Source organism: Peromyscus maniculatus, chromosome 8, assembly GCF_049852395.1.
Source record: "Peromyscus maniculatus bairdii isolate BWxNUB_F1_BW_parent chromosome 8, HU_Pman_BW_mat_3.1, whole genome shotgun sequence".
Taxonomy (NCBI): domain Eukaryota; kingdom Metazoa; phylum Chordata; class Mammalia; order Rodentia; family Cricetidae; genus Peromyscus; species Peromyscus maniculatus.
In genome coordinates, this window is record NC_134859.1 from 17,738,064 (window position 1) to 17,763,212 (window position 25,149).

At 48.5% G+C, this 25,149-nt stretch overlaps 2 protein-coding genes across 6 annotated transcripts; both read left to right on the forward strand.

The window, feature by feature from the left end:
• Positions 1-10,188: 10,188 nt before the first annotated feature.
• Nme4 (NME/NM23 nucleoside diphosphate kinase 4) lies at positions 10,189-15,932 on the forward strand. 3 transcript variants are annotated; one of them, XM_076578107.1, is made up of 5 exons: positions 10,189-10,317; positions 11,679-11,812; positions 11,994-12,095; positions 12,215-12,327; positions 15,636-15,932. In XM_076578107.1, the coding sequence occupies exons 1-5, from the start codon at positions 10,233-10,235 to the stop codon at positions 15,718-15,720; spliced, it is 519 nt and encodes a 172-aa protein (XP_076434222.1). In that variant the 5' UTR covers positions 10,189-10,232; the 3' UTR covers positions 15,721-15,932. The 3 variants fall into 3 exon arrangements, with proteins under 3 accessions (XP_076434222.1, XP_006978897.1, XP_076434223.1); XM_006978835.3 differs by lacking the exon at positions 15,636-15,932 and adding an exon at positions 14,232-14,642; XM_076578108.1 differs by lacking the exon at positions 15,636-15,932 and adding an exon at positions 12,829-14,221.
• A 121-nt stretch (positions 15,933-16,053) lies between these two features.
• On the forward strand, positions 16,054-23,074 carry Decr2 (2,4-dienoyl-CoA reductase 2). 3 transcript variants are annotated; one of them, XM_006978833.4, is made up of 9 exons: positions 16,054-16,354; positions 17,254-17,322; positions 18,199-18,250; positions 18,934-19,069; positions 20,552-20,676; positions 20,748-20,841; positions 21,031-21,135; positions 21,659-21,876; positions 22,350-23,074. In XM_006978833.4, the coding sequence occupies exons 1-8, from the start codon at positions 16,275-16,277 to the stop codon at positions 21,874-21,876; spliced, it is 879 nt and encodes a 292-aa protein (XP_006978895.1). In that variant the 5' UTR covers positions 16,054-16,274; the 3' UTR covers positions 22,350-23,074. The 3 variants fall into 3 exon arrangements, with proteins under 3 accessions (XP_006978895.1, XP_076434221.1, XP_042139682.1); XM_076578106.1 differs by having other exon boundaries at positions 16,164-16,354; positions 22,346-23,074; XM_042283748.2 differs by having other exon boundaries at positions 16,164-16,354; positions 22,391-23,074.
• Positions 23,075-25,149: the final 2,075 nt, after the last annotated feature.

The window sequence follows — 25,149 nt, forward strand, 5'->3', positions numbered from 1 at the left end:
AGATCACTTTCTGTTGTCCTCACCATGGTCAATGGTAGAGCAGAAGTCAGAGGTAAACACCATTTATTACCTGCCACTCAGGTGGCAAATTCACTCCAACAGGCCCTTATTTGCAATGACATCAGTCCTCCATAAGGAGAACATGAACATCTCCCTAAATGTTCACCTCCCAGTGCTAATGCTGTGATGAGCATACTACCCACCACTGCCAAATCATGGATACACGGAGGACATATTTTACAGACTGGAACATACACAGGGATCCATTAAATGGTTGAAACAATCGAAAGTTTGCCACATGGCCTCCTGCCTCCTGCATTTCCAGGACCAGTTTTTCCTGAAGGGACTGAAGCACGCTGGCAGTCACCTCCAAGCACCATTTGCTGTTGGGGCAAAGAAGGGAAGAGGACGATACAGATGTCCCATTAGTGACTGAGCACGCCATTGGCATTTACTCTCTGCTTTTTGAACAACTGTGAGTTTCTCTGTTAACCACCCTGCACTGCACAAAGAAACTGACGAACTATGGCAGTAACATAGGAATATGGAGACATTTTCATATCCAGTTCATTTAGCATAATAATAGTAGGTGCATCCATGGGACCAACCTGGTTGTTCTTGCGGGGACAGCTGCTCAAGTGCTGCTGTCCTTCAGTTCCCTTCCCTGGAAGTCTCAAAGTATCTCCCATGGTCCTCATTTCTGGGACTATCTGGGCCCATGTGGGGCTGCTATAAAAAGACATCCCAGGTCAATGCAGTTTCCATGACTGCTAAGGGCAACTTCCTGTTTCCTGTTTCCTGAAGGGAACCTATCCAAGCTGTCCTTTTATCTGCTCATTTATCCTGCTTATGAAGGCACTCCCTTCATGGGGTAATCACCTCCCCGAGGCTCCACTTGTCATCTCTGGAGCTATACGATCACAGCATGGGAATTTGGGGCCCACCATTTTCAAAAAGAGCAGGGGCCCATGTCTTAGAAACCAGAAACATGGCCTTTGCTCTTCTGCATGGTTACTCCAACCTCTAAACCTCTAGCTGTCAGTAACAGAATATTCTGCACTGTTCTGTAAGTAGAAAAAGATGGGCCTCCTCAAACCACAGAGACATGAAGGGAGCTGCAGCCACCACCACCTCTAACACGACAGGGACAGACAGGAGGAGCTACATACAACAGACTCCAAGCCTCTCTAATCAGCCTGGCTTTGGTCTCATATAAACCAGGAAAGCATGAAGGCTCCAAGGCTGGCTCTAGTACCCTTCCTTAAGTGCTCCCAGAGACACATTTGTGTGTGTAGACACATAGGTTGACCATCAACACACAGAGGGCTAATTAGACTACACAAAATCCCCAAGTACCTAGGAAAGACTACAGGGCAAATGAACATCTCCTTGATGATGTCAGTCAAATATGAAGGACTTCTGCCTGAAAAGTGAGTGTGGCCCACATGAATGGCCAGACTTCCCACAGTCCACAGAAATCCCAGGTACTTCCCACATGGGCAATACTGGGACCCCGGACACACTAGGCCCAAAGACAACATACGTCATAGTGTGGGTGACCTTCACAGTCCAGTGGAGAACCAACAACTGAAACCTGAAAGAGTCTGAGCACTGATCTGCTCACAAACTGGACGACCTTCAGAGCAGGTCCTGGCCCCCGGCCTGCAGTGAGTAGGACAGCAGCTGGGGTGGAAAGGGAGCTGAGGCAGCAGACTTCCTGAACACTGGGGCCCCAGATGGACCAGCTGTGGTCCACCAGCTGACGACCAAACATGTCCTAGAGGCTTCTCTCAGCCTCTGGATTATGAGGCTGCAGTTCACACCTAAAGCCTGTGGATGCGGGAACAACCACAGGTGACTTGGTTACACTCGTTAGCAGTAAGGAATCTGAGCACGTCTCCTCTTCATCTCTCAGTTTAATTGGGTTTTTAAAAACATTTTTATGGCTGGGCGATAGTGGCGCACACCTTTAATCCCAGCACTCGGGAGGCAGAGCCAGGCGGATCTCTGTGAGTTCCTTGCAAGCCTGGGCTACAGAGTGAGTTCCAGGACAGGCTCCAAAGCTACACAGAGAAACCCTGTCTCAAAACAACAACAACAACAACAACAACAATAATAATAATAATAAAAACATTTTTATGAATTCCTTGAGAATTTCATACAATGTATTCTGATCATGCTTACCCTAGAATCCTTCCTCTAACTCCTTCCAGATCAACCATCAGCTACCTACCTGCCAGCTTTGTTCCTGCCAAAATAAAACTGATGGATTGGAGCTGTACGTATAGTGCAGGGTATGTGTCCACCCACTGGAGCACAGGAAACAACAGGATCCACACCCTTAGAGACAACTGACCCCTTCAGGAGAAACCATCAGCTCCCCACCCCTCCTCAGCTGGCGATTAGGGCACATGAGCCCCTCGACCCTCTGCGCTGGAATGTGACGGGCTTGATCTTGTTCAGGTCTTATAGAGGCAGCCACAGATGATGGAAGTTTGTCATTACAGTGGTCTGCTCTTGTCCAGAACACACTGTCTCACTCTGGTCCTCTCTGCTCTTCTTTCATGGTGTCCCCTGATCAAGGGGAAGAGGGTGATACAGATGTCCCATTAGTGACTGAGCACTCCATTGGCATTTACTCTCTGCTTTTTTTTTTTTTTTTTTTTTTTTTTTTTTTTTTTTTGGTTTTTTCGAGACAGGGTTTCTCTGTGTAGCTTTGTGCCTTTCCTGGAGCTCACTTGGTAGCCCAGGCTGGCCTCGAACTCACAGAGATCCGCCCGGCTCTGCCTCCCGAGTGCTGGGATTAAAGGCGTGCGCCACCACCGCCCGGCTTACTCTCTGCTTTTTGAACAATTGTGAGTTTCTCTGTTAACCACCCTACACGGCACAAAGAAACTGAGGAGGTCGGAGAGCTGCACTAATCTATGGGAGTAAACAGGAATATGGAGACATTTTCACACCCAGTTCATTTAGCATAATAATAGTAGGTACACCCATGGGACCAGTGAGCTCCCCAACCTTGTGGTTGGGCTCATGGCCAGATTTACAGTACTTTTAAAAAGCTGGATTAATTTTCACTGGTCAATAGTAACAAAAATTATGCACACAAATATCCTGACATTATGGAAAAATAAAAGGAGGCTATTCATGAAACAGTGACTTGGCCACCCTGAGATCCAGCAAGCACACTCCTGGGTAGAGATCCAGAGGACACAGCCAGTGTGTGAGAGTGTGAGAGGGTTGCTCACATGCTCACAGCACTATCATTCCCTAAGGCAACATTTCATGTCCATTCTCTCATGTCTGTAGGGCTATCCAACAAGTTTTGCTCAATCTACCATTGCATTGTCACATTAAGGAAAACTGACTCTTTCTTCTCTAGAAGCCACCAACAGTCAACAGCTTCTCAGTTAATGGAGGGGCCAGTGAGCCCCTTTCCCTCCATGTCACACACACACACACACACACACACACACACACACACACACGCACACGCACACGCACACGCACACGCACACGCACACATGCACAAAAAAAAATTAAATAACCAAAAATGTAACAGAATGTGTGAGAGAGAGAAGGGGGAATTGGAGAGTGGCTCACAAGTAAGTGACGGGCGAGGAGTCCTGTGATGATATATTGTGTACTCCCATAAAGCTTCCCTGGGAATCAGAGGACAGAGCCAGCCATTCTACTAAACAGAGGTCAGGCAGTGGTAGCACACACTTTTAATCCTAGCATCCGGGTAGATCTCTGTGAGTTTAAGGCCACACTGGAAACAGAGCCCGGCATGGTGGCACATGCCTTTAACCCCAGCACTAGGAAGGAAGTTTAATGGCAGGGCACAGAAAGGTATATAAGGCGTGAGTAAACAGGAAGTCTCTCTCTTGAGGCTGTGGGTTTTGTAGAGGTAAGAACGTGGCTGGCTTGTTCTGTGTCTCTGATCTTTTAGCTTTCACCCCAATATCTGGCTCCGGGTTTTTTCTATTAATAAGACCATTTAGCAATTTGTGTTACAGAGTCCAATAGGGATCATCTGCAGACTGAAAAGGGTAAGGACCCAGTCATTCAGTCCATGCAGCTGAGTGCTAGCTACAGCAGTGTGGAGAATCTGACCGATTTCCTAGAGAGCCCTTAGTTGCTGGGCGGTAATGGTGCATGTCTTTAATCCCAGCACTCGGAAGGTGGAGGCAGATGGATCCCTGTGAGTTCAAGGCCAGCCTGGTCTACAGAACTAGTTCCAGGACAGCTAGGGCTGTCACACAGAGAAACCCTCTCTTAGAAAACCAAAACCAAAACAAATAGACCAAAAGAGATTAGCCATCATGTGGCCAAATGAACCTATCTTGTCTTGGATGTTGGGTACTGATGAACAAGAGGATGAAAGGTACAGGCAGCAACCTGGAGCATTGGGCTGGAGAGATGAAAAATGAAAGAGTTCGGCTCCCAGCACTCATAGCTGTCTCTCCACACACACACACACACACACACACACACACACACACACACACACATACACACACACACACTCACACACACACATACACACACACACACACACACACACACACACACACCGAACTCCTGTGGTGAGCCTGGGGTAAGGTCCCTCTGTGCCGGAACGGGGACAAGACAAGTGTCTTTACCCCATTCCATTCAATGCAGGGACAGGCGTGGTCAGGCACTGTACTTGGGCCTGAAGGTTCCCTTTGGTCCCTCTCACAGTTCACCTGACCTGGCAGATGGGGGCCAGGCCCCTCCTCCGGAAGCAGCCCCCACTCACCCCTGCACTAACTTTAGCAGGGTAGAAAAGGAGCTAAAGGGACAACAGAGTCCCACGAGAACAGGAAAGAGAAGCAGGCAGAGACACGCTGGACGGAACAGCTATATTCTTCAGACTTGGAGAAAGGCATTCATCAACCAATCCAAACATGAGGACACCTACAAGTATGTGATGTACATAAATTCACACAGGTACAAACACATACACATAAATAAAAAATAAGTTAAAAGGGGCTGGAGAGATGGCTCAGTGGCTAAGAGCAATGGCTGCTCTTCCAAGGGATCCAGGTTCAATTCCCAGCACCCACATGAAAGCTCATAACTGTCTGTAACTCCAGTTCCAGAGGATCCGACACCCTGACACAGACATACAGGCAGGCAAAACACCAGTGCACATAAAATAGTAAATAATTTTTTTTGTTTGTTTGTTTTTCGAGACAGGGTTTCTCTGTGTAGCTTTGCGCCTTTCCTGGGACTCACTTGGTAGTCCAGGCTGGCCTCGAACTCACAGAGATCCACCTGGCTCTGCCTCCCGAGTGCTGGGATTAAAGGCGTGCGCCACCACCGCCCGGCAATAAATTTTTAAAAAATAATAAAAAATAAATTTAAAGCAATAATAATTAATAACAACAACAATAATAATAAAATAATCAATGCAGAGTCTTGCCTGGTTTTGCAAGCCAGCACCCCCAACATTCATGGGGATTTTAAATTCAAGGGCTACAAAGTGAGCTACACATCAGGCTACGGTACAGGTTAAGACTCATCTCAAAATAATGAAATAGGCTGGGCGGCGGTGGCACACAGCTTTAATCCCAGCATTCAGGAGGCAAAGGCAGGTGGATCTCTGTGAGTTTGAGGCCAGCCTGGGCTACAGAGTGAGTTCCAGGAAAGGCACAAAGTTACACAGAGAAACCCTGTCTCAAAAAAACAAAAAATAAATAAAAGTAAAAATAAAAGATAATGAAATAGATCTCGGCATGGTAGAACACTTGGTTAGCATGCACAGGCTCTGGGCCTGAACCTCAGCAAGGCATGGACTGGATATGGCAACCCAGGCTTGCTTTACCAGCATGTGGGAGGTACAAGAGGATCAAAAGTCCAGCTCTCTGACGAGCTTGAGGGCAGCTTGGGCTACAAGAAATCCTGGTCTGAACAACAGCAATCCTAACGATAGGTGCTGGAGATCTGCTCCACGATTACATTTGCTGCACAAGGGTTTCAGCACCTGTGTGACAAGTCGGGCATGGTCCTGACGGTGACACCAGTGGTGTGGAGAGGAGTGAAGACAGGAGAATTGAAGGACTTGCTCGATACCAGCCTACTAATAGAAACAAGAGCTCTGGGATCTGGGAGAGACCCCGCCTCAAAAGAATAAGGTAGAAAGTGATGGGAAAGGACAGCTGAATCTTCTTCTGGCCTTTGCACAGAGGTATACACTCATATATATATGTGCATACATCTCATACACACACTCTACACATGCTCATACACCTCACACACTCTACATATGCTCATACATCTCATACACACATACACATGCTCATACATCACACACACTCATACACATATGCATACATTACACACACTCATACACATGAGTATATATCTCACACTCTACACATGTGCATACATCACACACACACACACACACACACACACACACACTCATATATATGTGCACACACTACATACTCTCTATCCCTCTCTCTAAATAAATAAAAAACAGCTGGGTGTGGTGGCAATGCTTTCTTCTTTTTCTTTTTCTTTCTTTTTTTAGACAGGGTTTCTCTGTGTAACTCTGGCTGTCCTGGAATTCACTCTGTAGACCAGGCTGGCCTCCAACACAGACCTGCCTCAGTCTCCTGAGTGCTGGGATCAAAGGCATGCGCCACCACACCCAGCCAGTGCCAAGGCTTTTAATCCTGTAATTGGATGGAACTCTGTGAGTTCAAAAGGCCAGCCTGGTTTATATAGCTGGTTTCGGGCCAGCCAGATACATCATGAGACCCTGTCTCTGTCTTTGTTACTCTCTGTCTCTCTGTCTCTCTGTCTCTCTCTGTCTCTCTGTCTCTGTCTCTGTCTCTCTGTCTCTGTCTCTCTGTCTCTCTCTCTCTCTCTCTCACACACACACACACACACACACACACACCCTAAATAAATAAGTAGACCTAAATCCAACCATATCAATAACATTTAAATATTAATGGACTACATACTTAAATTACAGACAGAGAGACAAGCAGGGTAGTATTTGCCAAAGGCTGAAGCAAGAAGATAGAAGATTGAGCCTAGGAGTTAGAGTCAGCCTGGGCAACAGAGAGACCTCATCATTCCTCTCTGTTTTATCTTTCCCCTTCTGTGCTGGGATTGAACTTAAACACAAAGTCCTACTATGTATGCAGTCCAGGCAGGTCTTGAACCTGGCTCTAACAGATTTTTTTCTTTAATTTTGTTCATTTAGTTTATGTGTATAGGTATTTTGCCTATGTACATTTTACCTGGGTACCACCTATGTGCCTGGCACTGAGGAGGCCAGAGGAGGGTGTTATATCCCTTAGGTCTGGAGTTACAATACAGGTGGTTGTGAGCTACTGTGTGGGTGCTGGGAATGCAACCCTGCACCTCTGGAAGGGCAGCCAGTGCTCTTAACCCCTGATCCAGCCCCGGCAAAATGTTTTTTCAAGTTCAGATAGTTTGTGAGATCCTGTTTCAAAAAATAATAAATTAGCCAGGATGTAGTGGCGCATGCCTTTAATCCCAGCACTCAGGAGGCAGAGACAGGCAGATCTCTGTGAGTTCCAGGTCAGCCTGGTCTACAGAGCAAGGTCCAGGACAGGCTCCAAAGCTACACAGAGAAACCCTGTCTTGAACCCTCTCCCTACCAAAAAAAATTAGATCTGGAAAGATGGCTTAGAGGTTAAGGGCACTGGTTGCTCTTCCAGAGGTCCTGAGTTCAATTCCCAGCAACCACATGGTGGCTCACAACCACCTGGAATGAGAGCTGGTGTCCTCTTCTGGCCTGCAGGGATACATGCAGGCAGAAGACTGTATATATAACAAACAAATCTTTAAATAAATAAATATTAAATGAATAAATAATTTGAGTCTGGTCTGAGAATTCCTGTAATCCCAGCACTAGAGACTTGAGAGGCATGAAGATCAAAAGTTCAAAGCCACTGGATGGTGGTGACACACACCTTTAATCCCAGCACTAGGGAGGCAGAGCCAGGCAGATTTCTGTGAGTTGGAGGCCAGCCTGGTCTACAGCGCGAGATCTAAGACAGGCACCAAAACCACACAGAGAAACCTGTCTCAAAAAAAAAAAAAAAAAAAAAAAGTCGGGCTGGAGAGATGGCTCAGTGGTTAAGAGCACTGACTGCTCTCCCAGAGGTCCTGAGTTCAATTCCCAGCAACCACATGGTGGCTCACAACCATCTGTAACAAGATCTGGCACCCTCTTCAGGATAAAAAAAATAAAAAATTTAAAAAAAAAAAATGTCAAAGCCAGCCTCTGCTACATATGGAGCTCAGGGACAGCAGCAAGTATTATACCTCTGTCATAAAAACAATGAAAAACAATTCCCAGCTCCCACATGTGGTACACAGACATACAAGACATACATTTAGGCAAAAATTCATAAACATAAAGTAAAAAAAATAAAGTATATATATACATATACATACATATACATATATACATACATACATGCATATATACATATGCATATATGTATATAATATATACATACATATATTATATATATATACACACAGGTATAGTGACTTTTAATCCCAGCACTCAGCAGGCAGAGGCAGGAGGATACCTGTGAGTGCAAGGTCTACAGAGTGAGTTCCAGGACAGCCAGGACTATATTGAGAGACCCTGTCTCAAAGGAAAAGAAAAGAAAAGGAAAGGAAAGGAAAGGAAAAGAAAGAGAAGAGAAGAAAAGAAAAGAAAAGAAAAGAAAAGAAAAGAAAAGAAAAGAAAAAATTCCAACCCACAAAAACAAAACATGGGCTGAAGAGATGGCTCATGTAGCTCCAGTCTGAGAGAATCCAATGTCCTCTTCTGGCCTTCTCTGGACTTAGGCAGGTAGTTCCCAGACATACATTCAGACAAATCAACACACGGAAAACAAAAGTGAAAGAGGCTGGAGAGAGGGCTCAGTGGTTAGAGAGAGGGCTCAGTGGTTAGAGAGAGGGCTCAGTGGTTAGAGAGAGGGCTCAGCGGTTAGAGAGAGGACTCAGTGGTTAGAGAGAGGGCTCAGTGGTTAGAGAGAGGGCTCAGTGGTTAGAGAGAGGGCTCAGCGGTTAGAGAGAGGGCTCAGTGGTTAGAGAGAGGGCTCAGTGGTTAGAGAGAGGGCTTAGCGGTTAGAGAGAGGGCTCAGTGGTTAGAGAGAGGGCTTAGCGGTTAAGAGCCCTGGCTGCTCTTCTAGAGGATCTGAGTTCGGCACCCACGTGGGACAGCTCACAACCGTATGTTGTACACAAACATATTAATATATATATTTGCTGGGGCAGTTTTCTAGAAGGGTTTCTTTGTGTATCCCTGGTTGTCTTGGAACTTGCTCTGTAGATCAGGCTAGCCTCGAACTCATATCCACCTGCCTCTGCCTCCCGAGTGCTGGGTTAAAGGTGTGCTCCACTACCTCCTGGCTTGTAAATAAAAAAAAAATGTTTTAATCTTAAAAAAAAAAAAAAAAAAAAAAAAAAAAAAAGCTGAGGACTGAACCCAGGGCCTTGCGCTTGCTAGGCAAGGGCTCCACCACTGAGCTAAATCCTCAACCCCAAAAGAACAATTTTTTTTTTTTTTTTTTTTTTTTTTTTTTTTTTTTTTTTGGTTTTTTGAGACAGGGTTTCTCTGTGTAGCTTTGCGCCTTTCCTGGAGCTCACTTGGTAGCCCAGGCTGGCCTCGAACTCACAGAGATCCGCCTGGCTCTGCCTCCCGAGTGCTGGGATTAAAGGCGTGCGCCACCACCGCCCGGCCCAAAAGAACAATTTTTAAACAAAACAAAAATTTCAATAAATAAATAGTTTGAAAAGTTAAGGACGTAGTAACAGAACTGACAAATAGTCCAACTGCCAAACCCAGCTAAATAGAGCCAATTGGTATTTATGAAAAAGCTATTCTCCATGAAGTATACTTAGAATGTTTGACTGTGGTACGAAGACGAGTATAATAAATACTGAATGGACCATTGCATTTTTTTTTTCTTCTCCCACCCCAACTCTAGTACTGGGGAGGTCTAGCCCAAGCCTCGGCGCACTGAACTGCACCCTAGCGGGTTTTCTCCGGATTTTAACAGAGATCACAGCTTGGAACCTGCGAGATCTAGGGTGAGGGGCCCCAACGGCCCCTTGGGGTGGAGGCGGGGCGGGGCGGGCCGAAGTGTGGCACCTCCCTCTGCCCTCTTGGCGCTGCATTCCGCACCGCGCCAGCCCGCGCCATGGGCTGTTTCTTTGGGGCTGCGGCGCTGCGGGCGTTGTTGTGCGGGCCACGCATTCCAGGCCTGCTGGTGCGCCCCAGTTCCGGTGAGTCCTGCACCCGTGGGGAGCTGGGCGGATGGCTGCCGCGCGGCCTTTGTTTGCGCACGTGCAGCTGCTGAAGGCTTGGTTTTGTCCCGGAGGACCGTGCCAGCACAACCCCCAGCAGCCAGGGTCAGGGCTTTTAGCAGAAGAATGCAGAAGCCCAGGCGGGGAGACTAGCAGACCCGTGGCTCCTAAGGGTGTAGGGGGGTCACTTTCTCTTCACGGAGCCGTTGTTCCTAGGGTATTGAAAGCCAGCCTGAGCCAGAGCAGGCCTAAGACAACCCAGCCACTTCCTGGGGTCCCTGCTCTTCATGGGGTGCTTTCTGAGAGCCAGATAACCTGTGTTCTTTTCATGCACCCTGGAAATTGAACAGTATTATCAAGGCACACAGCAGCAGGCATCAGAATTCTGGGGCTACCTTGGGTCCCCTGTCAACTCAGGTAGCAGAACAAGTATGTAAGGGAGACTAAATTCTTTGGGTTTTATTCAACCTGTTGAGTTGTAGTGGGCACCCATTGTGGCCTGAGGATGGAGCCGGATCCCTCCTTTCTAAATTCTTAACTTGGTGTTTCTCCTTTCTTTGGTACACTTTTGCGAGACGATCCGGGGTAGGACCCTCTCAAAAGTAGTTTTTGAGCCAGTGGTGGTGGTGCCTGCCTTTAATGCCAGCACTCAGGAGGCAGAGGCAGGTGGATCTCTGAGTTCGAGGCCAGCCTTGTCTACAGAGTAAGTTATAGGAGAGCCAGGGCTACACAGAAAAACTTTGTCTCCAAAACCAAAACAAAGTAACATTTGATCTTGGAGGAGACACTCAATGTCCTGGTAGTTGCATAGGGCGGCAGAAGCTTGAAGACAGCTGCGGAACCCCTGACAGTGTTCTCTTGAGAGGCAGCCTGAACCCCCAGCAGCTGAGTCCCTGTCCTGCCATGTGGATCACTTCCTGTCACCGTCCTTCTCAAGTCTTATCCCTTTGTCCCCAGCACTCAGGCCACCTGGAGGTGGGGCACTAAGTCTCCTTGATTTCATGCCATTTCTTCATACCCAAAGGATAAGCTCCTAGTGTGCAGGCCTGGGGTTCACACAGTGTGGTACCCTGGCTAGGCTCAAGTTTTCTTCCCAGGGCGGGTGGGCATCACAAGGCCTCTTTGGTCCCTAAGTTATCTGAACCTTTTTGGGGAAATCATCTTGGATTTGGGGAAATCATCCAACTTGGCCAGCTCCCATTTGTATTTGTTCTTCCAGATCTCCCTACAAGGTGGTGGGTACTTTCCAGTGCTGTGATGTCTGAGCTCTGTCAGGGATCTAGGTGGGAGAAACCTGAAAATGTGGATCATCTTGACCCCTGACTCTTCCTCTTTTACAGGAGGGCCTTCCTGGCCCCAGGAGCGGACCCTGGTTGCTGTGAAGCCAGATGGGGTGCAGCGGAGGCTAGTGGGGACTGTGATACAGCGCTTTGAGAGGCGAGGCTTCAAGCTAGTGGGGATGAAGATGTTGCAGGTATCAGCCCTTAGCCCTAGGAGACTCTAGGGAGAGTCTCCTAGCACTGGCAGTTGCAAAGGTTGGGAGTAACCATTCTGGGAGCTAGCTTCCATAGTAGTGTCTGAAAGGTGCCCCAAACTCAGGACACCAATTCAGGGTTTACTCTCCAAGGGTTCTTCTTACCCCTCCTTCCACACAGGCACCAGAGAGCATCCTTGCTGAGCACTACCGGGACCTACAGAGGAAGCCATTCTACCCATCCCTTATCAGCTACATGAGCTCTGGGCCTGTGGTGGCCATGGTACAGGGGCAATGGAACGGGTGTGTGGGGTGTCCTCCCCTAAGCAAAGGAAGGGCTTGGATTCAGCCCAGGGCACCTAGGGTCCCCCAACTTCTCCAACCTTCATATCTGTGCTGCAGGTCTGGGAAGGGCACAATGTGGTCCACATCTCAAGGACCATGATAGGACACACTGACTCAACCCAGGCAGCCCCTGGGACAATCAGGGGAGACTTCAGTGTTCACATCAGCAGGTATGGAGGCCCTGACACCCTTAGTCTCCCAATATGGGATAAAGAAGGCCAATTAGACTGGCAGCCTGCACTTAAGACAGATCCTTGAAGCCGGGGTTAGTGGCACACACCTTTAATCCCAGCACTGGGGAGGCAGAGGCAGGCGGATCTCTGAGTGCAAGGCCAGCCTAGTCTACAGAGTGAGTTCTAGGATAGCCAGGGCTACACAGAGAAACCCTGTTTGTTTTTTTGGGGGATGGGTGGGCAGGGAGAGAAGACAGATCCTTGAGAAGTGGGTTTCTTGCTGGGCTGAAAGTTTCTGATAGTGGGGTGTTTACTATAAGGTTTTATTTATTTGAGATAAGTTGTCAGGTAGGCCAGGCTAGCTTTGAGCTTATTAAGTAGTTCAGGCTGTCTTGAACTCCTGATCTTCGAGCCTCTACCACCTGAATGTTAACTTACAGTATGCTACCATGTCTGACTAAACCCTTTTTCCCTGGCTTCTTTTTTTTTTCCTTCCAGACAGGGTTTCTCTGTGTAGCCCTGGCTGTCCTGAAGCCCACTCTGTAGACCAGGCTGGCCTTGAACTTACAGAGATCCACCTGCCTCTGCCACCTGAGTGCTGGAATTGAAGGCATGTGAAACTACAAATAGTATTTTCCCTGGCTCTTTAGTATTCTCTTTTGGTCAGTAACCATATGGGTTTGGCTGTGATAACTGGTAGGGAAATCTAGCCCTCAGAAGCTGGTGTATAGGCTAGCTTCTGAGCTTGCAAGAAACCAAGGCCAGGCTAGATGCAGATTTCCAGCCTGTTACTGCCTATCCACTTTCCTTCCCCCTTTTCTTCTTCTTCTTCTTCTTCTTCTTCTTCTTCTTCTTCTTCTTCTTCTTCTTCTTCTTCTTCTTCTTCTTCTTCTTCTTCTTCTTCTTCTTCTTGGTTTTTCGAGACAGGGTTTCTCTGTATAGCTTTGTGCCTTTCCTGGATCTCGCTCTGTAGACCCAGGCTGGCCTCGAACTCACAGAGATCTGCCTGCCTCTGCCTCCCGAGTGCTGGGATTAAAGGCGTGCGCCACCACCCGGCCATTTTTTTTTTCCAGATAGAATCTCATGTAATCCAGGCTGGTCCCAAACTGATTATATTGCTGAGGATGACCATGAACTTGTAATCTTTCTGCCTCTACTTCCCAAGTACTGGATTACAGACATGCACTGCCATGCCTGGTTTATGTGGTGCTGGGAATCAAATTTGGGGCTTTGTGCATGCTAGGCAAGCACTCTGCCAGCTGAGCTACATCTCTAGCTCTCATCTTCCTTTTTTTTTTTTTTTTTTTTTAATTTTTCAAGACAGGGTTTCTCTGTATAACAGTCCTAGCTATCCTGGAACTCACTCTGTAGACCAGGCTGGCCCCAAACTCACAGAGATCCGCCTGCCCCTGACTCCCAAGAGCTATGATTAAAGGCATGCGCCCCCACTGCCTGGCCCGTGTGCGTGTGCGTGTGCATGTGCGTGTGTGTCTGTGCATGTGCCTGCAGTGCCTGTGTAAGCCAGAAGAGGGTGTAAGATGCTCTGGAGCTGGAGTTACAGGTAGTTTTGAGCTGCCCTGTTCAGGTGCTGGGAACTAAGCTCAGGTTCTCTGCAAGAGAATGAATGTACTCTGAACTGTTGAGCCATCTCTCCAGCCCCTCCCTTCCTTCCTGAGACTGGGTCTCCTCTGTAATCCAGGCTGGCCTAGAACTCGAGGCAGTCCTCCCATCTCAGCTTCTTCGGTGCTGGTATTACAGGCTCTTAGCACCATAACCAGCTCCAAAATCCCTTTCTCTTCTGTACGATCACACTGTTCCCCTGACAGAGGGCAGCAGGCTAGAGGCAATTGTCCCTGGGAGCTCTCTCACTGAGGCATAGGCTTTACCTCTCCCTCTCACAGGAATGTCATCCATGCTAGCGATTCTGTGGAGGGGGCCCAGAGAGAGATCCAGCTGTGGTTTCAGAGCAGTGAACTGTTGACCTGGGCAGACGGTGGTCACCACAGCAGCTGCTACCCAGCCTGAGGGTTTGAACTGCCCTCTGCACTTCAGGGTTCATCCATGACCAACTACCTCTGCCAACAAGAACTCCAGCCCATACCCTTCCCGTCTCCCAAACACTCCCTGTTTACCTTTTGTCTACCCCCAGCCCAGGGAGTCTAAACCTCAACTGTATGTGCCTTGTTCTGTCCGAAACCAGCACAATATTGGACCATATCCTTCTGTACCAAAGTGCCAGACAACCTTGGGGACATTGTCACAGGTGGTTTCGCCTGCCCCAAAGGAGAAACATTAAAATCTTCTGCTTCAAATGGGGATGGTATACTTATTTCTGCCATCTCAGCATTGTGTGATCTTTGCTGGGGAGATGTGCAGAGTAGCAATTCTATCCATTCCCAGCTTGGGGAACCCATGGCTTTATTGGACGGACGGGACATGGATGCGGGGCTAGCTACAGAAGCACGGATGACTTCAGAACAGCTGAATCACTGAAAAGTCCCACCCAGCATGAATCAAGGAAACTGCCTGGTGGGACCCTGTGTTCAGTTCTTATATGCCCTAGCATCCCTGCCCCAAGACCCCTGACAGTAGGAAGGAGTTCTAGGTGGGAACCTAAGGCAAAGGTTCTGAGACGCCCTGCATTACTATTACCCTAGTCCCAGCTATCACTGTATTCTACTCATTTCCTTGGCATAACTGCAGGGCCAAGCTTCCTATAGGTCCGGTAGTCATATCTGGAGAAAACGGCTTTACTCCAGCACTCTAATGAGAGTTTTTTATGCTTGGTGTAAACTGGCTTGAAGCTTATAGCTTTCCTCCCCTGGGAGGAGGATCCCTTGACTTTGGTAACTATATCAACCAGGCAAGAGTTCAGGGTTCGTGAAATCGAGAATCCGAATGGAGTTCTTTGGCTGGTGCTGTTACAGCTCCTGCCTGTATGATTCTTCTGAGAGTGGGTGGCAGCAAGGGATAGGTGGGCCCAAGGTTTCTTCAAGGCACACAACTTGTGGGTAGCAGTGCCAGTCCTTGTAGGTAATGTGTGTCTGGTCTGAGGTCGGAACAGCGGAGGCTTACACTCCAGGGGCTACGCTCATCTTTCCCTCAATGCAACCCAGGCACCAGAGAGTATTCTCCACTCTTGACCTGATGTGGTCTGTGACGGTGACCACTGCCTGACGCCTTTTATCTTCACGTTGATACATGTGAATCCCATCTCACCCAGGATCCTGAAGTGGCTGACCCAAGTAGCTGATACACATGACCGCTTCTGAGGCTAATTGACAAGTCATTTCACTTTTTAACAGCTGGACGACGGAACCCACTCCTGGGTTCTCAGCAACCGGTCTCTTGTCTGAACAGCTTCAGGAGAATGTGGATCAAGTGCGGTGATCCTTGCCAGCCACCAAGAGGGCCACTCTGGGAATTTTTTCACCCGGGCTAGCCACGCGAGGGAGCTATTGGCTTTGCAAACTCCCGATCCTCTTGCACTGGAAGGGAGTGTCCAAGCTGATACGACACTGTCTGGCCAGCTTGGGTACTTGGATTAAGTGGCCTCACCTACATCCAACTGGGAAAGGACTCGGGGTTTAACAGGCGGGAGCATCGTACGGCGTCTGCGTCTGCGCCTCCTCCCTCTTGCAGTCCCAGCAGGCCGCGCGCCACCATGGGTGGGGTGCCCGCCGGGTGGAATGCGAAGAGCGGGAGGGCGGGGAGTCGCAGACCGGAGTGTGATAGGAAGGCGTGGAAGGGACGAGGCACCGCCTTATGGGTGGGGCCTCCCTGCTGAGAGAGTCTGGTGGGCGGGGTGGCGTGGGGGGGTGGGACTCTGGTCCTGGTTGTTTCTGGGCGGAGCGAGCAGCTTGCAGAACGCTGTGCACTGCAAGGTAGGGTCTGGTTCCCAGTTTTACTGTCCTCACCACTGCGGCCCGCACACAGCGAGCGTCATGGACCAGCAGCCGCCCGACGTTGAGGAGGACGATTGTCTTTCTGAATACCACCACCTCTTCTGCCCGGACCTTCTTCAGTGAGCTAAAGCAGGGAATAAGGGAGAGATCCGGGGTTGGGGTACAGGGGTCAGAACGGATCTGCTGCTGGGACTGGTGCTCAGTACTCTGCTCCTGGGCAGACCTGAAGTTTCTTGGGGTTCTGGAAGGATCGGATGAAGGACTGAGGGAGGAAGCTTGTTCGTTTTGAAAATGTCTCACTTGAGACCTTACTACACAAAGCATTTTAGGTTAAATGTTATGAACTTCCAGGAAGCCCAATAACAACAGACTTTAAAGATTGCAGTTTTATGGCTGTGGATTGTGTCTAGCAAACCCACTGGGTTCCAGCCTCTGCTTGAGCATATTTTCTTTCATAGCCAAACTGGGTGAAAGTTCATGGGATCAAAGTCCCCCTTAGGCCACCTATTTATCCTCTGTTAACAGTGATTTATTTACTTATTTATTTAGTTTTGGTTTTTCGAGACAAGGTTTCTCTCTGTAGACCTGGCTATCTGGAACTCTCTCTGTAAACCAGGCTGGCCTCGAATTCACAGAGATCCACCTGCCTCTGCCTCTCGAGTGCTGAGATTAAAGGCGTGCGCCACCACTGCCTGGCCAGTGATTTATTTATTGAGACAGAATCTTACGTAGTTTAGGCTGTCCTGAAACTCACTATGTAGCTCTTATGTAATTCCTGATGCTGGAGTTACACGCATGCATCCCCCACCAGGCTAAAACATTGGCATTAAAGTAGACTCTAGGGACTAGAAAGCTGGCTCAGTGGTTCAGAGCACCTACTGCTCTTCCAGAGGACTCAGCTTCGATCCCCAGCATCCACATGAGGACTCAACCATGTGTAGGCACACGGGCAAAATACTCATAGGGATGAAATAAAAAATATTTTTAAAAAAATGACTACATTTTCCTTTTTTTGAAGGGACAAGGTGGCCTTTATTACAGGTGGTGGTTCTGGGATTGGCTTCCGGATCGCTGAGATTTTCATGAGGTACACACTGCCCTGAGACCCTCCCTATCACCTTACTTTCCGTTGGCTGGACCCTAATGGATTTTGGGGAATGGTTGGGTGCTGCCCTGGGGTTGGGGAAGACAGGACCTTTGGAGTCTCCTAAAGGTCTGTGTGACTGGCCTCGGAGGTTTATAGGTTCTGAGGGGGCTGCTACGGTGGACAAGAGTGTCTCTGGGGACACAGGTCTTGTGGCATCATGAGAGGGTTAGCAACTTGCTACTGAGGCCAGCGGAGGCTCAGAATCAGGCTGAGGCGGAGGTAGAAGAACCTTCTCCAGTTCTCCCCAATACTCCACTTTTCACAACCTGAGGTGAGCCCCACAAGAACTGACTGTGGCTCCAGGTAGTCGACTATTGTTCGAAGTAGTGGCTTTATGCACTTTCTTCTTGGTAGAACAAAGTCCTGTGTGTTATCTAATCGTGACGGTCGGATGACTTAGTGTAGTTTTGGTGGAACTGCCCATTGCTGTCCCCATGAGGCTTCCTCTCTCAAAATGGGCTCTCTATCCTCCACTCCTGTGCCCCAGCAGGTCCTGCACAGGTCTGGGATTGGCACCAGTCGCCCACCACACCCCCTCTGCCATGTACACAGTGTCTGGGCCAGAATACCCCACCCCCGAGACATATCACAGAAACCGAGGGGTGGGCAGCCATGGCACCCTGCAGTCCTTCTAGAGTTGCTCTGCCCTGCCTGAGTCCCTCTGCCTGCTGCCAGTCATGCTTCAGCCTTGATTCATACCTCAGCCTTCGGAACTCTCGGGGGAGTTCCTCTTAGAGTAGTACCTGGTAGGGGCCTCCCCCGGGGCGTGTCCCTCTTACTTGTCTTCCTTCTCAGTCCTGCCATTCGGTTTTGTAGGCATGGCTGCCACACTGTCATCGTCAGCAGGAGTCTGCCAAGAGTGTCCACGGTGAGAGCAAGGCTGTGGGGTTCTGAACCTGGGTGGGGAAAGAGTCCTGAGGCCCAGGGGATAAAAACACCAAAAACCTGTTTCTTCTTATGTAGAGGAGCTCAGTGGAAATGGACCCTCATGGATACCCTTGACTTTTTTGTTTGTTTCTTTGTTTTGTTTTTTTCAAGACAAGGTTCCTCTGTGTAGTTTTGGTGCCCGTCCTGGATCTCACTCTGTAGACCGGGCTGGCCTTGAACTCACAGAGATCCGCCTGGCTCTGCCTCGGAGTGCTGGGACTAAAGGCGTGCGCCACCAAGCCCAGCCTCGATACCCTTGACGTTTTGGAAGTTTGGCTATTGGGTCATGTTTTTAGAAGTAATATGGTTCCAGAATTATTCAGTAGGATCGCCAGCACTATGAAGGTCATCATCCCACCCATCTAGGGTCAGGGGAAATGCCTACAGGGTAGGCAGAAGGTGAGATCTGGGACAGGTGACAGGTTATAGAGAATGCAGGATGTCTTACCTACATCCACCAGGGGTCATGACCCCAGGGGGTGGCTATTTGCAAGCCAAGTCTCCCTTGGCAGGGTACCATGGCAAATTTGGGGTCCTAATGTAATGTATCATTTCCATCGAGTTCTAAGGTCTGCTTCTCCAGGCTGAGGCTGCTAGCCAACCCTCTTCCTGTCTGCTGCCTAGGCTGCTGGAAAGTTGGTTGCTGCCACCGGAAGGCGGTGCCTCCCTCTATCTATGGATGTTCGAGTTCCCTCAGCTGTCATGGCTGCTGTGGACCAGGCGCTGAAAGAGTTTGGCAAAATCGACATCCTTATTAACTGTGAGTCAGCAACAAGTGAGGCCGGAGCCATCTGATAGGTCGATAGTGCTGCTTGGAAGCTCTAGAACTCTGTTCCTGGGGGCAGGGGTGTGCCAGAGAGCCTAGGTGCTTGTCCTGGCCTGACTATGGCCTCACAGTTGCCAGAGGCAAGACTCAGGCTACAGGTTCTGTCCTGGCCCAGCCAGGACCTTTTCATTTGCCAGAGGCACAATCTAGGCTACAGGCTCTGTCCTGGACAATCTCTGCTCTTTCCGAGTGGCGGGTCAGCAAAGCCTAAGCTCTGCTGGGTGCGCTGTGAACATGACTAAGTCACACTTCAGGGGTGTTCTTGTGGACTGAAATTTCCACTTTAAAAAGTGGGCTGGTGAGGTGACTCAGCAGCTTAGACCTGAGTCCTATCCCTGGGACCCACATGGTGGAATGAGTGTGTCCACCACCGCAGGATGTCCTCTGACCCCCACACATGCCCTGGCATCTGCACACCTGCACACACCACCCATGTACACATACTAAATAAATACTAAAATAAAAGTATGAGGCTGCCTCCCCAGGTGTGGTGGCACATGCCTTTAATCTGAGCACACAGGAGGCAGAGGCAAGCAGATCTCTTAGTTTGAGGCCAGCCTGGTCTACATGATAAGTTCCAGGACAGCCAGAGTTATATAAAGAGACCCTGTCTCTAAATAAATAAACAAATAATTCAAAGTAATAGAGTTGGGAATGGAGCTCATCATGCAAAATGGACTGGTTACTATCTTTGGCCCAGAAAAAAGTTGATTTTGTAGCCTTACAGAATAATTAAGTAGATAAAACAGAATTCTATATAATTACTTCACAATATCTGCTATTACTCAAATGTTACATTTGCTGAATAATTTATATTATTATCATATATTAAGGCTCCATATTTTTTTTCCTGAGACAGGGTTTCTCTGTGTGCCCTGGCTGTCCTGGAGCTCACTCTGTAGACCAGGCTAGCCTTGAACTTAGAGATCCCTTGCCTCTGCCTCCCAAGTGCTGGGACTAAAGGCTTGGGCTACCAGGCCTATTAAAGACTCTATTTTCAAATAAGGTCACATTCACAAACACCAAAAAAAAAAAAAAATCTATCTACTGATCTATCATCTATCTATTTATTTTGTGAGATAGAATCTCCTATAGGCCAGGCTGGGATCAAACTTACTGTGTGCTTGAAGATGACCTTGAACTCCTGATCCTTCTGCCTCTGCCCCACGTGCCGCCTTTATACTTGGTTTCAGGACTTAACTTCTTGGCATCTCGTCTTCTATCCTGTGCCTGTTGCCCATGAATTTCAAGTGCTTTGAGTTCTGTCTTGTCCGGTTCAGACCGCTTTGAGGGTCTCCACACTCTCAGAGCCCACAGAACATCAGGCTCCTTTTTGTACCCTTGGCAGGGATTAGCCCATTAGTGTCCTGTCTTTTCAGAGCCGCAGCCCACCAGCTTTTCCCTTCTGATCTCCAGGTGCAGCTGGAAACTTCTTATGCCCGGCCAGCGCTTTGTCTTTCAACGCCTTCAAGACTGTGGTTGACATCGACACCATTGGCACCTTCAATGTGTCTCGTGTGCTTTACGAGAAGTTCTTCCGGGTGGGTATCCTCCGGGCAGGGGCCTTTCCTCCTGTGGCTCCCCACTCACGGCCATCCCTTGTATGTTTCAGGACCATGGAGGAGTGATTGTGAACATCACCGCCACTCTTAGCATGCGGGGGCAGGTGCTGCAGCTCCACGCAGGCGCGGCCAAGGCAGCCGTGGGTATGGGCGCCCCCTGTGAATTATCCCCTTGACTGTCCCTGGAGCCTGGTAACCTCCACACGGACTTGACCCTAGCCGTGGACACTGCACAGGCCTAGACCTGACCCTGAGCTCCCGCTGGCATTTAGGCTAACCCAGAGATGGCACGGCCTCACGGTTTCCCCTCCTATGTGTATTTCTCCCACGCAGATGCTATGACGCGACACTTGGCTGTGGAGTGGGGTCCCCAGAATATCCGTGTCAACAGCCTGGCTCCTGGTCCCATCAGTGGCACTGAGGGGATGCGGCGACTGGGTAAGTCTCTTTGGGAGTTTGGGACAACCATCAAAGCTTCTCAAATTGTAGCAGGGCTTAAAATATTCTATCTTCAGCGAGGCAGTGGCACACGCCTTTAATCCCAGCACTTGGGAGGCAGAGGAAGGCAGATCTCTGAGTTCCAGGCCAGCCTGGTCTACAGAGTGAGTTCCAGGACAGCCAGAGCTTCACAGAGAAACCCTGTTTTGGAAAACAAAAACAAACAAACAAAAAACAACAGCAAACATTTTGTCTTATTCCAGTCAAGAAGTTATCCAAATGTTTGACCTTCTACCCTGTCTAACTTGGCCTAACTCTTAGGCTCTCCGTACCCTCACTGATTGCCCAGAGGGTATCGCTTTCCCTCCCGTGGATTCTGTGGCATTCTGCACTTCCTCTGTTGTTGTTCTGCTAGGCCCTGCTAGAGCGACCACCTTTTCCAGATGTAGGCCGGAGGGAGTGCTGGATCGAGGCAGCAGTGGACACTGGGTTTACTGGGTCCTGACTTCCTATTGCCTTCCAGGGGGCCCCCAGGACAGTTTGAAATTAAAGTGTCTTTCAAACCCTGCACAAAGACTTGGAAACAAGACAGAGATCGCCCACAGCGTGCTGTACCTGGCCAGCCCTCTGGCTTCCTATGTCTCAGGGATTGTGTTGGTGGTTGATGGTGGCTCCTGGATGACATTCCCAAACGACATCAATCAATTGGTAGAGTTTAAATCCTCCTCTGCGAAGCTCTAGGTAATGAGCTGTTCCCACTTCTTGGGGTCCCTGTGTCCTTGAATGATCATGTCTCTTCTCTGCCAGGATACTCTGCCTGGAGCAGCTAGGAACTATGGGTCAGGGTTTCATAGGACCATCCCTGGCCCTGTTGCACAGAGGGGGCCTGTCTAATGGACAGACACAGTCTCCAAGACTATGAAGGAAGTGGACTCCTGTCACTGAGGTTTTCCCAGTGACCTTGGTCTCTTGCCAATTGGAGGGATACAGCCTTGAATTTGCAGTCTTCCCGCCTTAGTTTAGTCTCTGGAGTTCTGAGATTACAGGAACGGATGACAGGATACAAAGTTTCCTTTTCTTTCTTTCTTTCTCTCTCTCTCTCTCTCTCTCTCTCTCTCTCTCTCTCTCCCCCTTCCTTCCTTCCTTCCTTCCTTTCTTTCTTCCTTCCTTCTTCCTTCCTTCCTTCCTTTCTTTTCTTTTCTTTTTTGAGATAGGATCCCACGTAACTCCGGCTCTCTTCAAACACACTGTGTAGCTGAAGATGATTCTGAACACCTGATTCTCCTGTCTCTACCTGCCAAGTGTTGAAATGACAAAAGAGCCACTACGCCCACTTTTTGCAGCGCTGAAGATCACTCCCAAGGCTTCATGCATGTTAAACCATCACTGTATCAACCGAACTACATCCTCTGCCTCAGGATACATCTTTTGACACACAAACAAACATTGTATTTAAAAAAAAAAAAATGTATCCAGGAGGCAGTATTCTTCATGAGAAATGCCTCCATCCTCACAGAGGTCTATACTTACCACCGGAAACGTTGAATGTGAATTTGGAAATCCTCGCCGTCTAGTCCTTCTTCTGGGGACCAAGCTGTTTCCTTGCTCTGCCTCTCCAAAACCCCCATCGCAGGTGGGCAGGACCAGGTCATGAGCCTAGCCTGATGCTTGCTCATGGCGTCTGAAGGGTTCCTACGATTTTTGCCAGTAAATAATCTTTTTACTATAAAAAATCTATGAGTTGGGGGGTCTGGAGAGATGGCTCAGAGGTTAAGAACACTGGCTGTTCTTCCAGAGGTCCTGAGTTCAATTCCCAGCACCCACATGGTGGCTCACAACCATCTGTAATGAGATCTGGCTCCCTCTTCTGGCCTGCATGGATACATGCAAACAGAACACTGTATGCATAATAAATAAATCATAAAAAAAAAAAAAAAAATCTATGAGTTGGAATTTGTAAGTTTCTAGAAAGAAAATTAAAAAGTTTGATTCTATCACTGAAATTGGGGGTTGTGTTTCCTGTCTTTTGTCTTTGTTTCTTCAGCATGGTTGATGCTCATGCTCTTCTTCCACTGACAGCTCGGTCCTTTTCCCCACAGTAGCACGGACACCGCTTCCAGATTCCTTCCTTCCTTCCTTCCTTCCTTCCTTCCTTCCTTCCTTCCTTCCTTCCTTCCTTCCTTCCTTCCTTCCTTCCTTCCTTCCTTCCTTCCTTCCTTCCTTCCTTCCTTCCTTTCTTTCTCCCCCCCCCCCCCCGCCCCCCCGAAACAGGGTTTCTCTATGTAGCTTTGGAGCCTGTCCTGGATCTCGCTCTGTAGACCAGGCTGTCCTGTGTGAGGCCTCGAACTCACAGAGGTCCAACTGTTTGTTTGTTTTGTTTTTTAAAGACAGGGTTTCTCTGTGTAACAGTCCTAGCTGTCCTGGAACTAGCTCTGTAGACCAGGCTGGCCTGGAACTCAGAGATACTCTGCCTCTGCTGGGATTAAACCATGCACCACCTGGCAGCTTCCTGATTTCTTATCAAGGGACTCCAGATCCGAGGGAGGTATGGCTCTGTGGCCACCTTTGTTATGGGAAGTCTGTCACTGGTCCACTAGCCAATTGAAAGGAGAGTTTTGATCCAAGAGGCGGGTTTTCATTGGTGATGGATGTGACCAAGGAAGAGGCGGCCTTTTCGAGCGAGGAAACGAATCCTGTAGGATGTTAGCGGTGGCTTGTGATTTGACTCAGGTTCCTCTTTTGTTTTTTAATATTTGTGGACGGGATTTTGCATTTTAATAAGCCATAAAGAAAATTTCATCATCTGGTGCCCGAAGTGGGGCACTCCGCGACTTCTAGAGCGGGTCTGTCCCGGAGCTCCCCGCGCGCCTCCACCGCGACCCCCGGAGTTCCCCGCGCTCTCCCGCCCGCGCTTGCAGCCATCGGGTGTCCTCCCGAATCGGTTCTGCTCGGCTTGCACAGGCGTGGGACAAGTTCTGGTCCTTGAGCATCGCTCGGGGTGCCGCCGTCCCCTCCGCCGCATACGAGTTCTGCTCCTCACAAGCCCAGGGTAGTGTGGTCCAGCTGCTTTGAGCATTGGCTTAGTGTGCTGACCTTGAGCTACCTTGGTGCCTCACCTCCTCCGCCTGCTGGCCAAACATCGTCACTACATCTAAATACCTTCACACAACTCACGCCTCCAGAGAAGACCACAGCCCAGACCTCCGAGGAGCAGCATCACAACTGATAAGATACTTGGGAACTTTTAAACGGTGAACTAGGCTATTAAATACATAAATACATAAAAAAAATTTTAAAAAGTAAAATAATAAGAGGAAAAGACAATTTAAAAACCTTCCCCATGTTGACGATTGGCAGTATCACAATGCAGGGAATTAGGACCCTATTCACTGCTGTTATGAAAATAGATGAAATAAATGAGATGAACAACTTAGCTTGGATCAATATAATGTTTACCACAGTTATTAGCAGTCTGGTAATTCACATTTTATCCTTAAAAATGCTTTGATAACTACCAAATATGAGAAATTGATAAGATACCAGTCTTAGAAAAGTCTACTACTGATAATATGTAAGCTTTACAAATAATTACTTGGGAGAATAATACAATTTTGATTGATAAGATAAAAGCTTTAGAAACAAATAATAAAAATATTCAGGAACAGCATTTAGAGGAGAACCAACCTCACCATTATATTATGAAGTGAGAGAGGAGCATCCCAAGGTTATTTGAAAACCAACCCTAGTTTATGCAGTTACCATTCAAGAATGAACACCAGATGATAAATATCCCCAGGGAATGCGGAAGTTAACTGGATCCTACAGAAGCAATAGTTTAATATGGTATGCACTCACCTTTTGTGAAGCAGATGTTAAAGTCATCGGCCACTCAGAATTATCCCACGAGACTGGAAAGATTTAGTTGCAGCAGGATTGTAATCCGGTTCTCAGTTACAATGGAACACATGGTGGAGAGATGAAGCCAGGGCCATGGAACAGCAAGGCAGGGTTAGA